Raw genomic sequence first — 22198 nt, 5'->3', positions numbered from 1 at the left:
AGAAACATCTCAAGGATGATCAATGGAAACAGGATGCACCTGAGCTCAATTGAGAGTCTCATAGCAAAGGGTCGGAATACTTATGTAAATAAGTATTTGTCATTATGGGGTATTGTGTATAGATTGATGAGGAAAATGTTTATTGAATCCATTTTAGAATAATGCTGAAACGTAACAAAATGTGGAAAAAGGGTAGGGGTCTCAATACTTTCTGAATGCACTGTAAAATAGAAAAGTACTTTATTGTCCATCATGTGAGTTAAATACAAAATGTATTTTAAGAGCTACCTTAACTGGGCTACCTATCGATATCGTCCTCTGATCTCTTTCTCTTAGAGGATGTGCCCTCACCGGCACTCTCACTGGTCTGGGACCTGCCTGGGTGAGACCCTGCTTGCCATGATTCCATGCTCCTCTCAAAGATGACCTTTGGTAGCACCAGCAGTGGGGAGAGCTGGACACAGTCAGGCGCACTGGTGTTCTCAGGGCTGGAGCTCTGGAGGATAACATGGTGCTCACCCACCCTGACCTCCAGGCCCACAGGGGCTGTAGGCTGGTACACTGTGCAAGCTTAGCCCTCTGGGCAAGGGAATCATTCCTGGAAACCTTCCATAATTTTGGCCGAAGGACCAGCAGGGAGGGAACAGGGGACCATGGTGCTCGCTCATAATGATCTCCTGGCCTACAGGGGCCATAACGAGCATGCCTAGCCTGGACCACTGCCTGTTCCATCAATTACATGTATTTTATAAAGCTCTTTTTACATTAGCAGTTGTCACAAATTGCTTATACAGATACTCAGCCTAAAACCCCAAAGAGCAAGCAATGCAGATGTTGAAGCACAGTGACTAGGAAAAAGTCCTTAGAAAGGCAGGAACCTAGGATAAAACCTAGCGATGAATCAGGCTCCAAGGGGTGGCCAGTCCTCTTCTGGCTGTGCCAGGAGGAGATTATTAGAGTACATAACCACTAAAGCCAGATCGTTCTTCAAGATGTTCAAACGTTTAAAGATGATCCGCAGGGTGAAATAATAATCACAGTGGATTTCAAATCAAATAAAAGTTTACTGGTCGCATACACAGTTTAGCAGATGTTATAGCAGGTGCAGCGAAATGCTTGTGTTACTAGCTCCTAACATTGCAGTGCACAAATAATCATCAAAAACAGAAAAACAAGAAACCACGAATGTCAAGACAAATCCAGTTAACAACCCAAATAACTCTGTATCAGTAATCCAAATGCAATCTATGCGTATATACAGCAAAAATATATACTAAGAATGATATGTACAGCAGTAGATACTGTATTTAACAGTAAGCGATGGCATGAATCCAGTATATAAATACAAACAGTGTATATAAAAAGTGTAACAAAAATGCACACACACAATCCATGTCTCAATTATCTCAAGGCTTCAAAATCCTTATTTAACCTTTCTTGTCCTCTTCATCTTCACTGACTGAAGTGGATTTAACAGGTGGCATATATAAGGGATCATAGCTTTCACCTGGATTCACCTGGTCAGCCTATGTCATGGAAAGAGCAGGTGTTCCTAATGTTTTGGATATTCAGTGTATGACAGGAGGTTGGTGTCACCTTAATTGGGGAGGAAAGGCTTGTGGTTATGGCTGGAGTGGAATCGGTAGAATGGTATCAAATACATCAAACACAAGGTTTCTATGTGTTTGATACCATTCCATTTACTCCGTTCCAGTCATTATTATGAGCCGTCCTCCCCTCAGCAGCCTCCACTGCAGTGTGTGTTTGACTTTATGCATGTTTGCATTTGTCTGTCTGTGAAAAACACAGTCCCCCATACCTTACTTTTGCCAACTTATCAACACAACTTGAGTATCTTCAAAGGTCAAATGTAAATTTTGTCATGCTTTTTTCTTGTATGTTTTAATTTCTATTAACAATGCAATATCCATGTGTTTCAGTGTCTATGACTGCCATGTGGAGATTATTAAAAACTTGAATTTGTCTGTCTTTGTCTGTTTTACTAACTCATTTCCCCTCATTTCCCCTCCCCCTCTATCTTCCCTGTGGCTCAGTTGGTAGAGCATGGTGTTTGCAACGCCAGCATGGTGTGTGCAATGCCAGGGTTGTGGGTTCGATTCCCACGGGGGGGGCCAGTACAAAAAAAAAAAAGAAATGCATGAAATGTATGCATTCACTACTGTAAGTCGCTCTGGATAAGAGCGTCTGCTAAATGACTAAAATGTAAATGATATTCCTTCTTTCCTGGATGAAATATTAGCCATGGCTAGCTGTCACAGTCATTCACTGATGAAGCTTTGTCTCCCCTTGGTTGCAATAGAATGCAACATCTAAGTGAGTGTGACAACAGAGGCAAATGGTTAAACTTGTCAGAAATTAAGGATTACAGAAAAACCACATTTCCATCCAGTTATTAGAGTAAAGTCATACCATATTTAAAAAACATCACAACAGCTATAATGGAAACAGGAAGTTTTGGTACAATTTTATAAACGCTGTTCATTCTACATGGTGGGATCTTTTATTTTAATTCGCAAATATTGATATAATAACCATCATATCAACGTAAACTTGGAGTAACGCGATGATATGGTGTGTGATCCTCCTCCCACTATGACTCTAGAAACCATGCAGTTTATTAGGCAACAGATTAAATCAATTATGAACTTCACAGGGTGGCGAAAATGCATTGTGATCTTGATGCCCCTTTCCAATTAATATCAAGGGTCTTATTCTGGTGACAGCCGTTTGGCAAATATTAATATTCTTGCTCTTATCAGTAATAATCTCATCATGTAGACTAAGGGTGTCAGTCAGACTCATTCCATGGTGGGCCTAGTGTCTGCGGGTTTTGTTTTTTTCCTTTCAATTAAGACCTAGACAACTAGGTGAGGGGAGTTGTTTACTAATTAGTGACCTTAATTCATCAACCAAAAGCAAGGGAGGAGCGAAAACCCGCAGACACTCAGCTATCTGTGGAATAAGTTTGACACATGATGTAGACTATACCCGCACAAAGTACTAACACTGTATCGGTTGTTGGCTGGAGCTCATGTGCGAAGACCAGAGTAGGCACATTTGCTATTTAAGGCAACAGTTTGTGACAAAATTATCCATAGAGTTGGAAATGCGATGGAAACATATTGAACTTTAGATTTGTATTTGGTTCATGAAAACTTAGTTGAAAAAGTATATTTTGTGTGCACTACGTCATCACGCACTGAACTTCTGCAGAATTATGCATTTCTTACAGAAAATTATAAACAAATGTACATTTTGTCTCGGGAACAGGAGTGGAGAAATACGATGTCTTTCTTTCAGCATCTTTAGAGAAAATGCAAATGCACTTGTAATGTGTTATCTTTGAAACTGTTATGCAAGAAGACAGTTTTTCCACCACGTAAAATATGCACCTAAGACGAACTGAAGTCTTATCAGAAATGTGTTTCTTCATTCTCTCAGCTTTTTATTTCCTTAAAACCGGTTAAACTGATGACATTTGGACATTTTGCACTGGACCAGTCTTTCCACTGTTTTGGAGTTATTGCGTTTTCTCCTCTGTCCCTAAAACAAAACAGACAATTTTACCGGTGTTAACTACACCGAACAAAAATATAAACACAACACGTAAAGTGTTGGTCCCATGTTTCATGAGCTGAAATAAAAGTTCCCGGAAAATTTCCATACGCACAAAAGGCTTATTTTTTGCACAATTTTGTTTACATCCTGTTAGTGAGCATTTCTCCTTTGCCAAGATAATACATCCACTTGATAGGTGTGGCATATCAAGAAGCTGATTAAACAGCATGATCATTACACAGGTGCACCTTGTGCTGGGGACAATACAAGGCCACTCTAAAATTAGCATTTTTGTGCCACAATGCCACAGATGTCTCAAGTTTTAAGGGATTTTGCAATTGGCAAGCTGACTGCAAGAATGTCTACCAGAGCAGCCTCTAACTTCTATTTGAGAATTTGGCAGTGTCCAACTGGCCTCACAACTGCAGGCCACGTGCATGGCGCGGTGAGGGTTTGCTGATGTCAACATTGTGAACAGAGTTCCCGACAATATCCAGCAATTTCTCACAGCCATTGAAGAGGAGTGGGACAACATTCCACAGGCAACAATCAACAACAGCCTGATCAACTCTATGCGAAGGAAATGTGTCGTGCTGCATGAGGCAAATGGTGGTCACACCAGATACTGACTGGTTTTCTAATCCACGCCTCTATTTTTTTTAAAGGTATCTATGTCCAACAGGGCATATCTGTATTCCCAGTCATGTGAAATCTATAGATTAGGGCCTAATGAATGTATTTCAATTGACTGAATTCCTTATATGAACTGTGTAACTCAGTAAAATCTTTGAAATTGTTGCATTTTGCATTTATATTTCGTTCAGTATAGATTACTAATGCATTAATTCTATCGATTTAAGACATTCTGGTGAGCACTACTTTATTTAGTCTTCTGGGGCAACAAGTTATGACAGAAGAGAAGCTGTATGTATCAAACTATAGTTGACAAACAAATGGCCTACCAAATGTAGGAAATTACAATAGCTCCTAACAAATGTCGGAAATTATAAGTAGAAACGTAATTTAAACTATAGTAAATGAATTATAATTAGGCACAATTATTAAGGAATTACTATGGTGGATCGAACTGCGCAGGTAGTTTAATTTTGAAGTGATTTGTTTGACAATCAGATAAAAATATGATCTCACGACACCCATGATATGCGAAACTGGACCTGCGCAGAATGCAAAAACAACAGTAAACGGGCTAAAATGTTTACATGTCACAGTATCCCGTCCTAGATTAGCATATCTCAGGCATTTTATCCGGGTTTCTTATAACCGGTAAACAAGTATTTTCGGGTTATTCTAAACGGGATAGGATGTTTACATCCGTCAATTCAAATACAGAATACTTGAGCATCCCTAATAATAACGGGATATTGCCGTGCATGTAAACATGGTCACTGATGGAAAAATGCGCATATTTTCTTTATGCGGATTCTAGAGTTTTCACATGAAAATCTGTCGCCAATTGGATGGAAACCTAGCTACAAACCCACAATTACAATACTGCTGTAAAATGTTGGTTAGAGATCTCAACACCGGCATGGCATGAATGGAAAACAAGAGCCTTTAAAACAGTCCAGAGGCAATGACATCCTCACAAAGTAGGTTTGCAAAACAGTGTAAACTGTCGTCAAACTCACGTTGCATTTTCTTGCCACCAAGAGGAGCCAAAGTTTCATGAATGCCTGTGCTTCTGTACAGGACATGTGTGTACTATAATGGAGTAAGCCACCAAATACTTTTTTGGGGCATCGTCTTAAGTTCTTAGAATGTCACATTGACTATTATTGTCAACTAGCTGCTACCCCTCTAGCCATCATTCTCCCACTGACCAGAACAAGGGATAGCGAAGTTCTCATTCCTTCCCTCCCTCTCTTAAACTAATCTCCTTACATTCACGAGAGCTGCATGTTCAAAATACTGGAAAAGTGTACAACACCAACACACCACAATTTACCTACAGTATATCCTTTCAGATTAGTAGTCATGAAGGACAGTAGTGGAGAAAAGCTAAATCTATCAGCTTATTTAGCTCCCCTAAAACAAACAGACACATATATGCAAAGCCCCACACAAACAACTTGAGACAGCAGTGACACTGAGCAAAGATTTATTTTCGATCTTCAAATTCAGGTTTTTAACTATAAAAAAAATATATATTTATTTATTATCATGGCACAAGGGCATCCTCTAGAATTCCAGTGTGGTGTTGCCACCAGAGGTATTCAACTTTTATTTAAATGTCATTCAAATCAAATCAAACTTTGTCACATGCACTGAATACAACAAGTGTAGACATTACCGTGAAATGCTTACTTACAAGCCCTTAACCAACAGTGCAGTTCAAGAAGAGTTAAGAAAATATTTACCAAATAAACTAAAGTAAAACAATTATAAAAAGTAACACAATAACAGTGCTATATACATGGGGTGTGTGCAGGGTACAGGTTAGTTGAGGTAATTTGTACATGTTGGTAGGGGTGAAGTGACTATGCATAGATAATAAACAGTGAGTAGCAGCAGTGTACAAAACAAATGGAGGTGGGGGGGCAATCAATGTAATAGTCCAGTGGCCATTTGATTAATTGTTCAGCAGTCTCATGGCTTGGGCGTAGAAGCTGTTAAGGAGCCTTTTGGTCCTAGACTTGACGCTCCGGTACCGCTTGCTGTGCGGAAGCAGAGAAAACAGTCTATAACTTGGGTGACTGGAGTCTCTGACAATTTTATGGGCTTCCCTCTGATACAGCCTATTTCTTTGGTCCTGGATTGCAGGAAGCTTGGCCCCAGTGATGTACTGGGCCGTACGCACTACCCTCTGTAGTGCCTTACAGTCAGAAGCCGAGCAGTTGTCATACCAGGCGGTGATGCAACCGGTCAGGATGCTCTCGATGGTGCAGCTGTAGAACTTTTTGAGGATCTGGGGAACCCATGCCAAATCTTTTCAGTCTCCTGAGAGGGAAAAGGTGTTGTTGTGACCTCTTCACGACTATCTTCGCATGATAAACAAAGTACTATACTTTCTCTGTAGTGCTAAAAGCTGCCATAGGACAGCCACAGAATCAACCACTACTAGCTGCCCAGGAGGTTTTCATCCAGAGGACACACCCCTTAAGAGGAAAAGAGCATCAGAGGACTGACAGTTTCCTCACCTCTAGGGTCACCTGTAAGAGTAGGGAGTCCAGTCTTTCAAGAAGCCCAGGCTGCTGCCAGAAAAATAGGAAGTACAGTATGAGGAGGAGAACAGTGGCATTCCCAGTGTGCTATTCCCAAGTGTACCTTTTTTTATTTAACTAGGTAAGTCAGTTAAGAACAAATTCTTATTTACAATGATGGCCTACCAAAAGGCCTCCTGCGAGGACGGGGGCTGGAATAAATGTATATATATATATATATATATATATATATATATATATAGGACAAAATACCACAACACTACATAAAGAGAGACCTAAGACAACACAGCATGGCAGCAACACATGACAACACATTAGCAACACAACATTGCTGGGCACAGACAGCAGCACAAAGGGCAAGAAGGTATAGACAACAATACATCACACGAAGCAGCCACAAGTGTCAGTAAGAATGTCCATGATTGAGCCTTTGAATGAAGAGATGGAGATAACTGTCCAGTTTGAGTGTTTTTTGCAGCTCGTTCCACTCTCTAGGTGCAGAGAAGTGAAAAGAGGAGCGACCCAGGGATGTGTGTGCTTTGCGGATCTTTAACAGAATGTGACTGGCAGAATGGATGTTGTATGTAGATATCTCAGACGGGGGGAGTGAGGCCTAAGTGGGTTTTATAAATAAGCATCAACCAGTGGGTCTTGCGACAGGTATACAGAAATGACCAGTTTACAGAGGAGTATAGAGTGCAGTGATGTGTCCTATAAGGAGCATTGGCGGCAAATCTGATGGCCGAATGGTAAAGAACATCTAGCCGCTCGAGAGCACCCTTACCTGCCTAGCTATAAATTACGTCTCCGTAATCTAGCATGGATAGGATGGTCATCTGAATCAGGGTTCATTTGGCAGCTGGGTGAAAGAGGAGCGGTTATGCTAGAGGAAACCAAGTTTAGAATTAACCTTAGGCTGCAGCTTGGATATGTGCTGAGAGAAGGACAGTGTACTAGTCATACTCCCAAGTATGAGGTGACTACCTCAAGCTCTAAAACCTCAGAGGTAGTAATCACACTGGTGGGGAGGAGCATTCTTCTTACCAAACCAAATGACCTTTGTTTTGGATGTGTTCAGAACAAGGTTAAGGGCAGAGGAAGCTTATTGGGCACTAAGAAAGCTTTGTTGTAGAGCGTTTAACACAAAACCCGGGGAGGGTCCAGCTGAGTATAAGACTATCATCTGCATATAAATGGATGAGAGAGCTTCCTACTGCTTGAGCTATGTTGTTGGATGTAAATTGAGAAGAGCGTGGGGCCTAGGATCGAGCCTTAGCCACTACCTGTCACCAAGGGAGTACCCTGAGACAATACTCCTTAGCCAGCCCACAAGAATGGAATGGTCTACCGTATCAAAAGCTTTGGCCAAGTCAAAAAATAGCAGCACAACATTGCTTAGAATCAAGGGCAATTGTGACATCATTTAGGACCTTTAAGGTTGCAGTGACACATCCATAACCTTAGTGTAAACCAGATTGCATACCAGAGAGAATACTATAAACATAAAGAAAACTTGTCAATAATCAACTGACTGGCTTTTATCAAAAGTGTTGGAAACAGGGCAAAATAGAAATTGGCCTATAACAATTAGGATCAGCTTGATCTCCCCTTTAAATAAAGAACGCACCGTGGCTGCCTTCCAAGTAAGGGGAACCTCCCCAGAAAGGAGAGACAGGTTAAAAAGTTCAGAGATTGGCTCAGCGATGATATGGGCTGCAACCTTAAAGAAAGGATCTAAACCATAAGACCCAGATATTTTTTTGAGGTCAAGTTTACGGAGCTCCTTTAGCACCTCAGACTCAGTGACCGCCTGCAGGGAGAAACTTTGTAGTGGGCAGGGGAAAAAGAGGGAGGAGCATCGGGGCTAGTCACATTAGAAGGGCTAGGAGATGAGGAAATGTTGGATGGGCAAGGAGGCATGGCTGAGTCAAATAGGAATCCTGACTTAATGAAGTGGTGATTAAATCAATCAAATTCATTTATAATGCCCTTTTTACATCAGCCGATATCACAAAGTGGTGTACAGAAACCCAGCCTAAAACCCCAAACAGCAAGCAATGCAGATGTAGAAGCACAGTGGCTAGGAAAAACTCCCTAGAAAGGCCAGAACCTAGGAAGAAACCTAGAGAGGAACCAGGCTCTGAGGGGTGGCCAGTCCTCTTCTGGCTGTGCCGGGTGGAGATTATAACAGAACATGGCCAAGATGTTCAAACGTTAATTGATGACCAGCAGGGTCAGATAATAATAGTCAGTGGTTGTAGAGGTTGCAACAGGGACAAACTGATATCTTCCCGACAGATAAGATCTAAACCAGGCCAGAACTTGTCCGTGTAGACCAGCCATGCGCTCCTTGTCATTAACAACACCATCAACAACATTAAGGGACATGGGCAGCTGTGAGAAGGGTTTATTCTCCATTTCCAGAACTTCTTGGGGTTAGACCCAGAGAGAGAACTGCTCCTTAAAATAACTAACTTTAGCCTTCCAGGTAGCCTGAGTGCACTTATTTCTCATTTGCCTGAATGAAAGCCATTCAGCCGGAGAATGTGTGTGCGGAGCCTTTCGCCAAATGGAATTCTTGAGGTGGAGTAACTCTGCCAGATCACGGTCGAACCAGGGGCTGAACTCGTTTATAATTCTCATTTTCTTTATTGGGGTGTTTAACAATACCACTGAAAATATCAAAAAAGAAGGTCCAACGACCTCCTGAGATGTGGATATTCTATACGCAACAGACTGGAAGGAAGACTGGAATCAGCCAGCGGCCTGGGAAACTCAATCTGTAGAGACACAGGGTCCAGTGAGGACAGAGACTGGTCTCAACTGTAGTCAACCAATCTCAACTAAACTTGTGCATTTGTTTTGTTTATGGTTGCATTTATTGCTTGTGGTTCCAAATAATACCAACCATTGGCCACATATGGTGAATTTATTGCAGTATTATTTTACTTATTTAAATTGGAGAAAAAAAATGTATATTTTCATGATCAGCATGTCCTTGTTTTACATAATTCTAGATGGGATTTGATTGCTACATATACACATGACTTAACAAGTTATTTAATTAAAGTATTCTCTCAGTTTAAGCCCCCCAAAAACAATACAACCCATAATTCAAATATAAACATTTTTATTTTCAGCAAAAAATATACAATTCCAGTTTAGTTGTACACGGTGTGTTAAATACCTTTACAGTCATTGTCAGTAGGAAAAAAATATTGGATATCTATGAAAATGTACACATCAAAATTGCACAAACATGTACACAGCATTTTGTGAATGACCAACAATGGTCTTAAAGTTGCAGTATGCAGGTTGCTAAAACTCTAATAGTTCGCCCAATTTCAGTTCCATAACCAAACATGTTGTCGTTTCAGCTGTTTGAAGATGGTGTACAAAACCAAACGTAAAAGACGAAAAACAAAACTTAACGGGAAGCATAGAAATAGCACACATAGAACCGATCTACCGCTTCTTAGACTTGCTTTCAAGTAGAATGATAGAAATGTGAGTTATAGATCTATGTGAATTTGGTCTGGTTGCCCAAAAAGCTACATATTGCAACTTTAAAAAAGATCCAATGCAGCCGTTTTTATCTCAATATCAAATCATTTCTGGGTAACAATTGAGTAGCTTACTGTGATTGTTTTGAATTAAAATGGTGAAAAATTGTAATAAAAAAATGTCTTCTAAGCAAAGAGCAATTTCTCGAGTAAGAATTTTGCTAGGACTGGTCTGAGTGAGGGCCCAATTGGACTAGCCTAATGTAACCTGAAAACGAGCTGTTATTGGCAGAGGTTTGAAACTCTGTTATATTAACTTATACCGCCTGATGATGTTGCCAGGCAGGGCAAAAATCCATCCCTTCAAACCAGGCTGGCATTTCAAGCAGTCTTTCCAAACAGCTCTTACGCTAAATGGGCATTATCATTTCACAGTATTATTCCATCTCAGTCTGGAAATATATTTAAAACACAGGAAAATCACATTTAACTGCACTGGGCCTTTAGACATTAAATTGTCTTCACATTTTTAGCTGATTATTTAATTCAAAACAAGATCATGAAAAGAAATTGCACTGTATAAAATATTTAAAACCACAATTTAAAAAAGGTTTCACCACCTCCATCCCAAGTTATAAATCATATGACAATCAAATGCCTTTTACATGTGCAATTGACAGGGTCAATGTACTGCAAATATCCTTGTTCCAAACTGAACAATAAAATGCCATGGACTTGGGGGATTCTTACCACCTTTGCAAGATGAATATATGTCCACAGGTCAAACAACCCTGTTTATATTCCCTCAGACACAAACATAACTTTACTGCATAAACTTCATTGTTTGAACATAAACATGTTTCGACCCATCATTCTTGCATCGGGAGAGCAGTGAGCACATTGGGAGTCATGGACCAACCGGTGGAGCATTTGAAAGAGAATATCAAACAATGCATCAAGAGAAAAAGCAGGACTAAATCAAAATCGGGTTTGATGTTTCACCTAATGGAAATTGTCAAATTTACCATACTGTTTTCCGCAGTGCGGGTATGATTGAATTACAGTCTTAGTTCTATGATGGTAATTTAAACTGTGTTAAGGATTTTACCATTTACACTATTAGTGTAAAAGATGAGACAATTAATCAGCTTAAATTACAACTCTGGTACAGATATAATAATTCTGTAAGCATAATTGTGAAATGTATTTAGCTGGAATAATTGGAAAATTAATATTTTGTCTTGGAAAAAGTTACACAACTTAGATTCGGCCATTTTTATCATAATATTTAAAAGCTTTGTTCTTCCATACATGATGCTTACTTGCCGGGACAAAACTAAACATTTTTGGAAAGGGAAACCAATGGAAGTAACCAACTTTGCATTCCCCAGCCAGTCCTAGCTACATTTCAGTTTGATAAGGAGAAAGAACATACAGTGTTACATGACTGGGCAACAAAGATGCTTCACAACTAAAGCCTCATTGTGCAGCATCTCATACTAATGTGCCACATGGATCTCTTGTTGAAATTCCATACATTTTCTCCACAATGCATGGAAGAATGCTGTTGTTTGAGTCAACCATTTGATGATTCACTTGGCCAGTCAAAATCTACAACACATACGCTACAGGCTAGTAGTGTACTCAAATTAGTTCCATCAAACAACAACAAAAAGCTACATTGTTTTTTTATGCTAATTTGATTTATATCCATTTCTGAAAGGGGTAGGATGAGAGTTTGACTGATGAAGGGTGTGATCATTGCATCATGCATATCACATCCCGCTTTGCCTTAAGGTGACAATGTTTTGCCCTAATAACTTTTTTTGCAGCAGACAAACACCTAAGGCTAAACAAGCGCTCTACCTTGGAATTATTTCAGAGGAAAAGAGGGGAACAACAAACACACACAAAGAATGGAACATAACTACACAGCAGGCAATATAAGCAGTCTTTCTGAACAACATCCAGGTCAAAACTGAATTGCATTTGATATACAAACAACTCATTGGCTAAGCCAAGACAAAACTGAAAAAAAAAACCACAAGTGCTGAGTAAGTAGTCATAACGCTATAAAATCTAAACGCACAACAAGAACAGGAAATCAATACTAATCAATGCTGGAATGTCCAATGTAGATCTTGACAAACTATTGGGTCTGTTGATCATAACAAATTGGCATGTTGGTGACATTACATGAACATAAAGAGGGTCTTTTCAGAGAAGCTGTTAACTTTTAAAGGCAGGAGAACACATAGTGAATAGCTGAAGAAAAACTAACATTACAAATACATTACTGTTGCAGAACCCCATCCATTAAGAGCCAGTGTCACCTCAGATTGCCTCTCTCTCTCATCTGTCAGTCAGTCTGAGACCGTGTAGGAGGAGGACGACTGGAATAGGGCACCAGGCCAGGCCGAGTCAGACCAGGCCGTATTTACTTCTGCTCTCATCCAGCAAGGCACTATGATTTTCATTCAAGTTTATCATTGCAAGTGCTTAATGCATCTAAACCACCTATAATGCCCCCCGGGCAAACCAGTCTAGAGTCACTCCTGATGCGTTTGAGAAGCCAGCATGGTCTTTCTACTGTCTCAGTGCTGCTGACCTCCATGTGTTTCATGATGAGGTCATTCCAGAGACTGCTGGGGTTGATCCCAGAAGGCAGCGGGAGCCTCTGTTCAGGTGATGGGACAAAAATAAACTGATGATAGTAGTCCTTACAGTTCCCTCTATGGACAAATCATTGGCATCAAATCACAGTCCTTCGAATAGATAAGAGTGCTGAGACAAAGTGCTGCTACTAAAGTATTATTCATTCAGATCTAAAACAAAATACACGTCCTAAAAGATTAGGCTTTTCTTACCCCTCTTCATTTGGACAGATGTTGCGCAACTCCACTTTCAATCAATGCTATAGAGGGGAAACCAAGAAAGAGAAAATGCTAGCCAAGTGAGCATAACAAGAAAACAAAAACAAGAATCAACACAAGGTGCTTTTCAGAGTGGTTGTGTCTGGCTGGCTTCAGTGTGTCAGTTTGGGCTTGGCTCAGCGGGAGTCTCAGGGGGGGGCTGTCAGAGCAGGGGCGGCACATGAGGGGAATGGAGAGAAAGTGACTTAGCAAGAGACACACTCACGCGGGGTGATGGAGACGGACGTATGGGCAGAGTCGTCTGGGAGAGGCACAGAGAAGCAGAAATGAGATGGACCACCGCCAGAATGACCGTGCTGACCCCCCTTCACTTCCTTCCACCCTTGACCCCTTTAGAGTAACAACATCCCACTTCTGTCTTAGTGAAAGAACACAGTTCCAGAGTGAGTGGTATTCAGGTTCAGTGCTGACCCCTACAGGTGTCAGTTGCTATTGCGGTTGAACGTCTCCAGGATGGTGGTGTTGGTCTTCTCAAACACCCACTGCTGGCTGGGGACGCTGGGGTCACACGTGTTCATGAACACCTTCCTCTCTGTGGGGTTGCTGTCGATACAGCTGTTACTGATGGGGTGGTATAAACTCTTATCCTACAGAGATGGAGGGAGAGAAAAGAGGAGAGAGATGGTAATGATATATTTAGTTACAGTACATTTAACTGAAAATATTTCCCAAAGAGGTAATTTAATATCAAAATATTGAATAACCTGCATGGAAAATGAGGAATAATTTTTTCTAACTGGGTACACAGCTTTAAGGGATACTTTGGGATTTTGGCAATGAAGCCCTTTATTTATTCCCCAGAGTCAGATGAACTCGTGGATACAATGTTTATGTCTCTGCTTCCAGTATGAAGGACGTTAGAGGTAGTTTCGCGAGCCAATGCTAACTGCGTTAGCTCAATGACTGGAAGTCTATGGTAACAACTAGCACGCTTGCTGTTACCATAGACTTCCAGTCATTACACCAACTCTAGTTAGCAATTGCGCAAACGATAGTTGGCAAACTTCCTTCAAACTATACGGAGAGACATAAACATGGTATCCACAAGTTCATCTGACTCAAGGGAAGTAGATAAAGGGCATTCATTGCCAAAATACCAAAGTATCCCTTTAAAAGCTGAATGTCATTTAAAAAAAAAAAAAATTATCTAGGAAGAAACTGCCTTAGCAAGCAGCCTGTGGCATTTTATCACAAGGAAAAGGAAATACAAATGATCAAAAATACATCTTGAAGACTGCTGCTTGGCTGGAGCAAAGAAGAGAATCACAACCAACTCACAAACTTGTCTTTTTCATACATGAAAAAATGATGTGTGTGTGTGTGTGTGAGAGAGAAAGAGAGACCTTACATTCCTGTAGCGCCACAGCTGGTTACCCTTCAAGCCGTGGCAGTCGTACAGGGTGACAGGGCTGTTGTGGGAGATGGCATCGAAGCAGACCTTTCTAGTGTGCATGGGGCCCCCCACCCGGATGTCCTCCTGCCAGCCAAACGTAAACACCTGGACAGGGCAGAGACAACCTGGATCAGATCACCTCCAGAGACGGGCCTCCACCTCTCTTCTTGGAGCCAGTGTCACTCCTGGTCCTGGAGAACCCCAGAGCAAGCTTTTGTTCTAGCCCAGTACTAACACCTGATTTAATGAATTATCAAAACTTAGAGGTGTGTTAGTAATAAGCTGGAACAAAAGCCTGCACAACCTGTGAGTCTTCAGAACCAGGGTTGAAGAGAACCTTCCAAGGGAGTTCACACATCGGTCTCCCCCAGGCACGTTCACTCATGGGGGACAGAAGAGTTGTTTGTAAAGGGGCTCCTCTGCTGTCACATTCAAAAGGCCCTGACTTGGACTGTAGCCATGCTGTTTGTCATCCCAGCTTTGAATACAAATTGCAACCATGACAGAGATTAAACAGCAGCTCTTTAAATGACTTTAATTAAACTGTCAAAGCAGTGTCAGAGCAGGCAACCTAGAAAATAAGAAAACATGGCCATCCATCAACGTTTGGTTATGAGCTCTGCTAAAACATATTTTGGATAACAAGGGGAATAAATGTGGCTCCATTAGAACAGTAGCGATTATAAAGTTGTGTGTGTAAATTAGTGTGCACACCAGCGTGTATGTGTGTGTGCCAGTGTGTGCGTGCACGTGTAGTGCTTATGAAGGCAGAGTGCTGTCTGTACACAGTACAAAATTAAGTTCTGTATGCAAAACTACAGGAAAACTAGCGCTTTTCACAGCAGACAGATGTCTGTATTCAGTGGTGTCTACTAAACTCCTCACCTGTCCATGGCTCCACCCGGCCTCACCCCGCCCCTTCAGACATGTCTCCAGGCGGACAGGCGACCCAGACGAAAAGTGTTTGCTCTCCATGCACATGCCACTGCCTGTGTTGCGCAGCTATAACGCACACAGGGGCAGACAAACAGGTTAACAGAGAAAGACAGAAATTAACAGTCATCATTCAATACTAGTCATACTATTAACCACTGTCTAGGGCTGTCTGGATCTCTCAGAACTCTGTCAGCTTTTCTCTTTAGAGAAAAAGTGAGTGATGAGTAATGACGAAGAGGATACTGTGGCAGGAGCTTGACCTTCTGATGGCTGAAGTGACAGTGACACCTGGCTGTCATAGGCCAGACAGTCTGTCTGTCTGTCTTTCTTGCTCTCTTTCTAATCTAACCTTCTCTCACTCTTATCTCTATCTCTTAACTTTCTCTCCTTCTAGCTGTTGGCATGCCTCTCGGAAGACACTAATAGATGAGTGTTGTACCTCTCCCCAGGCAGCAGCAGGGGGCTCCACAGGTGGGTAGTGCTTGGGTAGGTCCCAGGCCACCTCTGTCATGAACCACTTGAAGCTCTTACAGTTGAGGCTGGTCCTCAGGTCCTTCTGCACTGTCATGTCTCCTGCTGACAGGTGCCTGTACTCTGGCCTCCGCTGGTAGATGTACTCTGCATATTCATCCATCCATACCTCGGCCACTCGCTTCAGGTTCTGTACAGAGACCAAGGGAGATCAGAAAAAGCACTGTTGCTCCACAATGACTATAGGGGAGGGATGGATGCAGGGTACCAGTCCTTCGGGGCCTCGTTGACTGCTAGATGGCCTCGTCTCTTATAATACATCCTCATTTCAAGTCAAGGAGAGGTTTCGTTTTACATAACCATTACCCTTCTAATAGAAGTGGATAAAACAAACTTACGACCAGCAGAGAGTAAAGCCAATGATAACTGCTATTAGGAATCCAGGTACTCACAGCCAGACTGTTTGGATGGGAGTTACAGTTAGTGAGCACATCCTCCTGCTATAGGGCATACATACACCGAGCAGCACAGAAAGCACAGCTCCAAGCCAAACTCTGTTGGCTAACTCCTCTCCAGGTGAGGAGAAGTTCACTGGCACCATCTGCTTGCATGGCGGCTGGGTTTGGGAGGGATGGGCGAGCTGGTTAATCAGCACACCTGGAAGAATGCCAGTGGCGATGAGGAGCTGTGTGGGAGGGGGTGTGGGTGCTGTGCCTCTGGGGTGGTGCTGATGAGGGGGGGTGGGGTCTAGAAGAGGCAGCTGCAGGGAAGTTTTGGGGGAGGCGAGAGCAAAAAGGGCGACGTGTGCACAAAAAAAGAAGCAGCGCCACAGGCCAGCAATAATTCATGCCTCCTCTGTGACTGAATTCCACCCTTTTCTCTGAGCTCCACTTCAAAAAGGAACACAGCGAAACCAGGATGATGCTAAACACATAGAGCTGTGCTTAATTGGCACTTTCTATTTTAGGTACAATATTCACCTCACAATCATTCACCATTTTCATTCTTTCGGCACCGTGTTACAGAAAATCTATCAATATGAATGCAGGTATTATGTATGCATTTGAACCAGCGTTTCCGTTAGGAAAATGTGGCGCAGGACATTTGACCGGCAGCCTTTTAATTTGACATTTGAGATATTAACCAGACCCATATGCACTGGGTGCATAAATGACAGAAAATCACATTTCGACTGTTATTAATCTTAACATGCAACGGGCGTGCGTCCTTCTTACCAAATTCCGAGGCGCACTTTGAAGATGTTAAAATAACTGTCCACATTTACTTTTCCTCAGCCAACAAGACGAGTAACGAACAGCAAAATCACTATGTCAATCTAATATCCCCATTGTAGAAAAGTGACCTATTCTAATTGGTCAGCTTGTCATTCTGTGCGAGAAATAAATAGCCTATTCCATAAAGACTCTAGGACAATTGTGATTAATCCCAAATTCATACAACCGGTAGGCCTAGGCTATATTAAAACTAAAACATTAAAACGCAATGAGTTATTTTCCGCTCAGACTATCTGTATGCTGTGCCGATAAATAAAAAACTGGCACCAGCTAATTGTCCAGTAGAAGAAAAAATATCCCATTGCAAAATAATGCTTTTTAGCCTATTAATTGATTAACATACCAGTCGATGTAAATACATTTGGCCGGCCACGCTTATTGGTCTATAGGTTAATTTGCATAATGTTGTGGAATTAAATTGCCGTTGATTTAACTTTAAAAAAGTATGCAAATTAACAAATAGGCAAATAAACATGGAGTCAAATGTATTTACATTAACTGTTATGTCCATAAATGAATAGGCTAAAATGTATTATTTTGTAATGGGATTTTTTCTTCTTCTCCTGCACAATTAGCCGGTGGCAGTTTTATTTATTGGCTTTCCATTATTATTATTATTTTTGTCCAAAAGCTGGCTATTACCGACTAACAGAACCCCTGATTTGAACGATTGTAGACAAAACTGGAGGCCTTTTCTAAGGAAAGGTTCTTGTGTCTTTGTTGGTGCATCTTCTTTCTGAAGAAATACATTATTAACAACTGACCCCAATCCACAGTCATTAACATTTCTCCCTCATAGACAGAACAGGCATTCTTCATCTGAGAGACTATTCCCCCACGCTGCATGAATACAAGCTAAAAAGTAAGCCAACGAACAGGCCAATAGGTTTCACTTACACAGCCGACCAAGCTAAAACAGGGTTTGGGCAGGGATCAGCATACATAATGGACGGTTTCAGCTGCATTCCAAAAGGTTTCTGAAGAATGTGAAAATATACTGAACAAAAATATAAAACGCAACATGTAGAGCGTTGGTCCCATGTTTCATGAGCTGGAAAAAAGAAATCCCTGAAGTTTTCCGTAGGCAGAAAAAACTTATTTCGCTCAAATTTTGTGCACAAATTTGTTTACATCCCTGTTAGTGAACATTTCCCCTTTGCCATGATCATCCATCCACCTGACAGGTGTTGCATAGCAAGAAGTTGATTAAACAGCATGATCATTATACAGGTGCACCTTTTGCTGGGGACAATAAAAGGCCACTTTAAAATGTGTAGTTGTGTCACACAATGCGACAGATGTCTCAAGTTTTGAGGGAGTGTGCAATTGGCATGCTGACTGCAGGAATGTCCACCGAGCTGTTGCCAGAGAATTGAATGTTCATTTCTCTACCATAAACTGCCTCCAACGTAATTTTAGAGAATTTGGCAGTACATCTAAGCGGCCTCACAACCACAGACCACGTGTAACCACGCCAGCCCAGGACCACCAACATCCGGTTTCGTCACCTGCTGAGGAGTATTTTTGTCTGTAATAAAGCCATTTTGTGGGGAAAAACTACTGATTGGCTGGGCTTGGCTCCCAAGTGAGTGGGCCTGGCTGCCAAGTGGGTGGGCCTATGCCCTCCAAGGCCCACCCATGGCTGCACCCCTGCCCAGTCCATAGATTAGGGCCTAATTATTTTTCTCTCTCAATTGAAAGATTTCCTTATATGAACTGTAACTCAGTTAAATTGTTGCATGTTGCATTTATATTTTTGTTCAGTATTGTTCTCATTCAGTACAGAAGCATCAAAAGATCTAAAGATTCCGTACTTGCAGACCTCTTAAGCTTCTTTACAGTGCATTCCTAATCAAGGTCACTTATCTAGCATTGTGTATTTTGGGGGCAAAAAAAACGACAAGGGGCCATATCACAAGAACAAAGGACGACAGACACCTTGGTGGAGAAAAGCAGGGAAAAACAGAAAAGCTGAGCGTTTATTATTCCGAGTCTCGTTTTTTTCTGAATGCTCAAGCTGTTAAAACACAGCGCCAGGCGAGGCATGAGGAGGTTAAATCAGTTCACCACCAGAAAGAAGAGGACATTCTTAAATCGTTCATTCCCACTGCACTGCTGACTGTGGAACACACTCAACATTCACGTCAAACCCTCCTCACCTTCCCACAGCGGGACACCTATCGATTCAGTCACAGCATTCCTGATGGGTGTGATGAGTGGGTGTGGGGCTGCAATATAAAGGTGTGTGTGTGTGTATCATTGAGGATCCAACTACGGCAGAAAAACTCAGCAGAGGAGATAAATGCTCTCTTTACTAGACACCTAGGAGAACAAATTCTGCAATAAATGTTCCATATACAGACCTGCCAACCTTGAAGAATCTGTATGAGTACCACTTCAGCGCTGCGGCGGCACTCGCGGACCACATGACGGCATGTGACACCCACACCGATCAAATTATAGGCAAATGCTCATTTTTTGGACCCAATAATGATTTTGGCAGAAGACTGGATCTGTAGGAATGATAGGCTATAGACCAGGGTGCCCCAACTGGTGTCCCGTGGGTGGTTTTATTTGGCCTCCCCAAGTTCTGAGCAAAATATTTTTTTTAAATTCAATTTAACAAAAAAAAGCACTTGTTGGACATAAGACTGTAAAAACAGCAGAAAATTATCTCCAAGTGATATTAATTTAGAAAATCTGTTCAAGTATTCCGACGCATAATAGAGACACATGATCGTATACAAACGTAAACAAGGTTAGAAATAATTATGTTTTAGTCAAATATTATATCTGTTTGGGATTCTTGCGGTCAATTTACATTCTACAAATTCGTTGTATTTATGTTCCGGCCCCCCGGCTGAAACTAATTGATGATCCCTGCTATAGACAGTTATGGTGCTTTTCAGTAACTAAGTAGAAATAAGTTTAAATGTAAAATCAGGGTTCTCCCTATGATTTTCTGACACGGTGGTGCTGATGTAGGCCTACGGTCAGGTAGGGGCGAGGTAGTTGAAGCATTTTGCATGTTTGAAAAACCTGTAACTGCCATTTCCTGACACCTCAAGTCTTAAATTATATCAAACAATGTAGCCAACACAGTAGTCTAGTGTTTGATCCTGGATTAATTTTGAGGCGGTCTCAATGACTCCTTCACATTGTTCTAAGTTAAAATAGGGGTAATGATTATTATAATGTGTCTCTATGTGGATAGTCTTGTGAAAATGTGAACTGGCTTGAATCATTCAATTACTGGATGCAATGTAGTAGTCTACTGTATTTGGAATACAAAACTGAATTAGGCCTAAATATATGAGCTTGTTTCAGATCTCCATACGTGATCCAGTCCATCAAATCTTCCTTCTCAGTTAGGTCTACAATTCATTTAATATGCCTTGTTGTCATTGGTGAACTGACTAGGCTATTATCACATCATTAGCAGCCTACTGTTGACATACAGTAATATAAAGGAGGACAGATCAAATACTGATTAATTAAGTCTAACATAACTTTGTGAAGGACGGTATTAGCGGAAAAGCTCTCACTTCTATCCACGCACAGCGCACACTGAACTACCGCAACACTGCACGCTTCCTTGCTAGTCATAGTGCTCGCAGATATCAAAGCATGTGCCGCCCGCTAAATAGGCTACACATATACACACATTCAGGAGCAGAGATGTTGTTGGTCAGGCTATTTAACGAGTGGGGGAAAAAATGCAAGAACCGGCAGAACCCCGCACATATTAGGGCAAGTGCACATAAAAGCCGGGCAGTAAGCTTAATAAACAATACAAATAAAAAAACATGCCTCAACTTAGCAAAGTAGCAAGATTGATATACCAGCGTAGATGAACCTCAAATTGCGTGCATGGTACACAAAATGCATACATGTTAGCAGGTCTGCATGATATACTGTAGTTTGTTTTTCTTTGTAAATCCTTTTCTAGAGGAGAAAAGAGGAAAAGGTGGGTTTAGGAACCAACACTCACCCTAGCCAGGCTGACCCCACCAGGGACCTTGTAGGGGACATACTTCCTGTAGATGTGACCCACCCTGGAGCACGGGATGTCCTCCATACGCCCGCCACACATCCACACCTATGGAGCGAGACAGCGAGAGAGGGCGGGGGAGGTAGAAGGAGAGAGGTTTAACACAGCCAGCTGTGTGGGGGTCAGGGCATCACTGCAGTATTAGTGTGTGTGTCTCCTGTGTCAGTGTGTGCCTGTGGTGTGCAGCTGTAAACAGTATGAGGACATGAGAGGCTGACAGGTACTAGGAAAGCAGGGAGGGAGAAAGAGAGTGGTTCCAGAGGGAGGGATTAGAGAAAGACCAATATGGATTTTTTAGGGTCGATACCGATTTTTGGGGTCAAGGAGGATGATGGACAATATTTTAGGGCGATATTCAATATCATAATATTTCCCAGACAGTCATGTAGGCATTCATTTTAAAATCAAAAACAATACATTTTACTTTTTTTTTTTGTTACCAATCTAAGTACATAACATAATGTTAATACTTTTATTTGAATTGTAAATCTCTTGATAAACTGGGTAAATTAAGATGGCATAGGCCTACACACAATACAGGTGAATGAATATTCAAAAGGAGTGTGTGCATGGATTGAGTGATTGAGCATGTTTAGGCTGATCAGTGGAGTCTATGGTGCTTCAGATGACAATCTGTTTTCCTTCCATTTGGGACTTACATTAGCCTACTGATCAACAACATTTGCATAGAAGCATCACTCCAGCATGTCACGCCTGTATGGAAGGACATATAGGCACTGCTGTTTGAGAATATAAAATAACATATTTTCAATTCAAATAGCCCCAACGTAACATGATTTGTGATCGGGAAAAAGTATATTTTTCCAGCTGTCAGGACGCATCCCTAAACATCTC

At 41.5% G+C, this 22198-nt stretch overlaps 1 protein-coding gene across 5 annotated transcripts in view; it reads right to left on the bottom strand.

The window, feature by feature from the left end:
- Window positions 1–9874: 9874 nt before the first annotated feature.
- Window positions 9875–22198, bottom strand: part of LOC115154303 (polypeptide N-acetylgalactosaminyltransferase 10) — a 112005-nt gene continuing 99681 nt past the window's right edge. For 2 of the 5 annotated variants that reach the window (XM_029700382.1, XM_029700383.1), the window contains 5 exons: window positions 21284–21391; window positions 15966–16187; window positions 15476–15592; window positions 14546–14695; window positions 9875–13784 (listed from right to left, as the gene is read on the bottom strand). In XM_029700382.1, the coding sequence (XP_029556242.1) occupies window positions 13620–13784; window positions 14546–14695; window positions 15476–15592; window positions 15966–16187; window positions 21284–21391 (762 nt within the window). In that variant the 3' untranslated portion in view covers window positions 9875–13619. The remainder of the gene's footprint in view (window positions 13785–14545; window positions 14696–15475; window positions 15593–15965; window positions 16188–21283; window positions 21392–22198) is intronic. The other 3 variants (XR_003867865.1, XR_003867863.1, XR_003867864.1) reach the window with 3 other exon arrangements.

The sequence above is a fragment of the Salmo trutta genome, chromosome 19 (genome assembly GCF_901001165.1).
Source record: "Salmo trutta chromosome 19, fSalTru1.1, whole genome shotgun sequence".
Classification (NCBI taxonomy): Eukaryota; Metazoa; Chordata; class Actinopteri; order Salmoniformes; family Salmonidae; genus Salmo; species Salmo trutta.
This window is presented reverse-complemented; position numbering and strand designations above follow the sequence as displayed.